This window comes from Mus caroli, chromosome 7 (assembly GCF_900094665.2).
Source record: "Mus caroli chromosome 7, CAROLI_EIJ_v1.1, whole genome shotgun sequence".
Taxonomy (NCBI): domain Eukaryota; kingdom Metazoa; phylum Chordata; class Mammalia; order Rodentia; family Muridae; genus Mus; species Mus caroli.
In genome coordinates, this window is record NC_034576.1 from 14,915,471 (window position 1) to 14,919,884 (window position 4,414).

The window sequence follows — 4,414 nt, forward strand, 5'->3', positions numbered from 1 at the left end:
AGAAAGAGAAAGAAAGGAGAGAGAGGAAGGAAGGGCCAGGTGTGGTGGCACACACCTTTAATCCCAGCACTTGGTAGGCAGAGGCATGTAAATTTCTGAGTTTGAGGCCAGCCTAGTCTACAGCATGAGTTCCAGGACAGCCAGGACTACACAGAGAAATCCTGTCTCCAAAAAAAAAAAACAACAACAACAATATATAAATAAATAAATAAATAAATAAATAAATAAATAAAGGAAAGGGAGGTAATTTTTCTCCACAAAAGAGCATAGAAGCAGTTGTCCCCAGGACACACCTTAGAGAAACTACCAAGCAGTGGAGTTTCCTGACCACTCGGGTCCAGACGACCAAGGGGAGCCCTGTGAATCTGAAGTAGCATTCCTAGTGTCCTTGGGAACCAGGGACAGGGTGTGTGAAGGAAGGGGACAACACAGACAAGGAGCTCTGGTTGGTCCCTGCTCTTCTTATAGAGCTTTAGAAAGAAAATAAGGTGAACACGGGGACGGAACTCACAAGCTGCAGGCCCATTTCCTGGAATCAAGAGCCTAGTGAGGCCATGCTGCCCTCTGGGCTCTGGAGGATTGAGGAGGCCAGTGTGGCCAAGTCAGTTTTTTTCCCCTCTCAAAGTAGCTAATCAAGGAAGACCTTGAAACCTTGGAAGGGAGTGTCTGGAGGGTCCAGGGGGGAGTGGCAGAAAACAAATGAGTGGGAGGAGCTCCTGGTGGGAGGGTTCTAAATAGGAGGTTCCAATATGGAAGTGGGATTTAAGCAAAAAAGTCCTAGAGAAGAGCCTCAAACTGAAGGAGGGAACTCAAGTGAGCAGCGGTCATGATGGAAGAAATTGACATGAAGAGAATTCATCTGCGTGAGTTTGGGCTTCAGAAAAATGTTTAGAAGCTGAGGGGTGGTCAGGGACGCTTTCCTGGAACTCGGGCTTTGCACATCTATTCTGGGGCTCGCAAAAGAGGACCAGCCTCTTTTTTTTTTTTTTTTTTTGACGGTTTATCTATTTCATGTATGTGAAATACATACATGTGTCTTCAGACACACCAGAAGGTGGAATCAGATGCCCATTACAGATGGTTGTGAGTCACCAGGTGGTTGCTGGGAATTGAAGTCAGGACTTGTGGAAGAACAGTCAGTGATCTGCTGGGCTAGCTCTCCAACCTGACCAGCCTCATCTCTCATCTAAAACAGAGCTGGGCTGTAGGATTTGGATTAAAGACAGAAATGTGGGTGAGGAGCTGAATGTAGCACTTTGACCTCAGCAAAGATCAGGGTTATAGCCGGTCAGCTAAGGGGTCAAGGGGAATATTCCCAATTCCTGCATCTGGTTTCTCTTTTCTTTCTTTCTTTCTTTCTTTTTTTTTTTTTTTTTTTTTTTTTTTTTTTTTTTTTTTTCGAGACAGGGTTTCTCTGTGTAGCCCCTGGCTATCCTGGAACTCACTCTGTAGACCAGGCTGGCCTCGAACTCAGAGATCCGCCTGCCTCTGCCTCCCAAGTGCTGGGATTAAAGGCGTGCGCCACCACGCCCGGCTTTCTCTTTTCTTTTGTGGGATTTTTTGGTGGCGATTACAGGGAGGCTGGTAGAAGGAGTGTTTATTAAGTAAATCACAAAAGCCAAGGCATGACCTTGAACTCCAGTAACTCCTATGTTATCTCTTGAACACTGAGGTGACAAGATCTGGGTACCACGTCCAGATAACTTTTATAATTTTTGAAATAGCACCACAGTGATTCCAAACTCACCATTCCCCTCCCTCAATTAGAGAACTGCCTGCAAACCTTCCTCAGGCTCAGATGGGCTCTGTGTCTGAGCTAAAGAATGTCTGCATCTTCCACAGGCCCCTTCAGTGTTTGGGTTCCATTGAGGGCTCTGAGAACCTCAAGTGAGGAAGTGACAGCCTGAAAGACCCAAAATACCCTTCCCAACCCTTGGGATCAAGATTTTAGGTTTTGAGCCATCATTCAGCTTATTTATTTAAAAATTAAAAAACGCTCATGTATATGAGTTGGTTTCCCCCTTCACCTTAGGGGTCCCTGGAATCCAACTGAGATTACCGTGACTGACAAGCTCCTTTAGAGACTAACCATCTAACACACTCACCTGAGCAGGGCAGAAAGGGTTGCTCTCATCGATTTTTTTTTTTTTCCTCCTCAGGCTTAAAGGATAGAAGAACTTTACATTTTGTAGAGATGAAGTTGACCGATTTGCAGCTCCAGAAGCTAAGAAAGTACTTCGAGACAGACCGTTACCCTAATGAGGAAACTCTGCAGGCCTTGGCTAAGGAACTCAAACTACAGAAAGAAGTCATCAGAGTGAGATTCATTCCTCTTCCCCATCATGATGGGTGACTCTCCATCTCCAATCCCATAGATTGCATGGGGCTAGAGGTTCCTCGCTGTACTCCATCCCTATGTACCCATAGACCCAAAATCCTCAAGAGGGTTTCAACTATATGGTGGCCTACAACTTTCCGATGAGAGGCACACAGACCTCCGGGAGTTTAAGGACAGCCTGCATGCATAGTAAGTTAAAGGTCAGCAAAGAGATGAGACTAGCACACCAGGGAGTCAAGGTCATCACTTCCTGGCCTATGTAACGTAATTGGAAGGTAGGCTGGGCTACTCCAGGACAGTCAGGGATGATACACAGAAGAACCCTGTGTCAAAAACAAAAACAAACAAAAAACCAGTATCTTTTGACATGGAGATTGTTTGTTTGTTTGTTCAGAAGTTGGAGAATATGCTGGGTACTGCAGCCAATGAAGGCTAGCCAGGGCTCCATGGACCCTGTGTCCCAAACAATCACCCCTGATTGTAGCCTTGAGAGTTCCAGACCTCAGCAACTGCACAGACCACGACCAACCCCTCCCCTTAAAAACAAAACAAAAACCTCAAGCAGGCAACCTTAGAGTCCTTAGGGAACTGGCCTTGCCTTTATTGGTGTCCCCACTCCTTTCCTGAGCCCATAATCACCACCTAGACCAAGGGCCTATTTTGATATCTTACTCCATGTTCTCTTTACCTCTCCAGTCCTGGTTCTTAACTCAGCGTCGAAGAGAGATGAGGCTCAGACGGTTTTTGAAGGGCTACTACAGGGATTGGATAACGTGCCCTGAGTACTCTACAACAAGAAGGATCGCCAGGCAGAAGAACTCCAAGGAGTGCTCTCAGAATAACCCTGGACTCTCCGAAGCGTTGGAGGCCATGAAGAGGCTCAAGCTCTCTTCTGGGTACCAAAGCAGAGATGGCACGTCACAAGATTTCTGACTTTTCAACTTCTTTGTTGGGGCAGGTGTCTGTCTATGGGAGAAGGTACCTTAATAATAAAGCTTGCATTCGTAGAATCGAAAATGACTGCTTTAAGAGAAAATTGGGTCTTATTCCATAGCCTAGTATGTAGTTTTTATATCGAGGAGAGACTTTAGATTGGGTTTGGGTATCTTGAGGTTAGACATGTTTTGGTTTCTGTTTTTATACCCTTGTGGATAGGTTACCCTGGATGCCCCTAAATACTGGAAGCCTAAGGATAGCATGCACAAACAAGATGGTGCTGGCCTTTAATCCCAATATCCAGGAGGATGAGGCAGGTGAATCTCTAGGCTAGGCAGTGCATTTTTATAGGGAGAAACCCTGTCTTGTCAAAACCAAAGATAGCAAGTTTCCCTATGGCATCTGCACACATACTTTTAGATTGACCCAGACTCTAGAAATCTGCCCTGTCCCCTGTTCAAACTCCCATCCCGGTCTCCCATCTCCCTAATCCAGCTTCGGGTCTGGTTGTTTTGTACTGTTAGGTAGCTGGCCTCCTGGCTCTGTAGCTCTCCCAGGCTTCAAGAACTAATTGTGATAAATTGTGGCTTATTCTTCCATCTTCTGGCTAAGGCTGCTCACTACCACTACTGCACCTGGGAGCAAACAGTGAGAAAGGAACCAGAAAGAGGCTGTAAGAATGATACAAGGGGCCCGGCTTGGTGGCGCATGCCTTTAATCCCAGCACCTAGGAGGCAGAGGCAGGCGGATTTCTGAGTTGGAGGCCAGCCTGGCCTGGTCTACAAAGTGAGTTCCAGAACAGCCAGGGCTACACAAAGAAACCCTGTCTCAAAAAACAAAGCAAAACAAAACAAAACGAAAGAATGATACAAGATCTGGAGAGGTTGCTCAGAGGTTAAGAGCTCTGACTGCTCTTCCAGAAGTCCTGAGTTCAATTCCCAGCAACCACATAGTGGTTCACAACCATCTGTAATGGGATCAGGTGCCCTCTTCTGGTGTCTGAAGACAGCTACAGTATACTTACATAAATAAGTCTTTAAAAAAAAAAAAAAAAAAAAAAAGCCGGGCGTGGTGGCACACATCTTTAATCCCAGCACTCGGGAGGCAGAGGTAGGCGGATTTCTGAGTTCGAGGCCAGCC

At 46.1% G+C, this 4,414-nt stretch overlaps 1 protein-coding gene across 1 annotated transcript; it reads left to right on the plus strand.

Annotated features, from left to right (window-relative positions):
* Positions 1 to 773: 773 nt before the first annotated feature.
* On the plus strand, positions 774 to 3,351 carry LOC110299274. Its single transcript, XM_021168936.1, has 3 exons — positions 774 to 863; positions 2,160 to 2,317; positions 3,035 to 3,351. The coding sequence occupies exons 1-3, from the start codon at positions 827 to 829 to the stop codon at positions 3,269 to 3,271; spliced, it is 432 nt and encodes a 143-aa protein (XP_021024595.1). The 5' UTR covers positions 774 to 826; the 3' UTR covers positions 3,272 to 3,351.
* Positions 3,352 to 4,414: the final 1,063 nt, after the last annotated feature.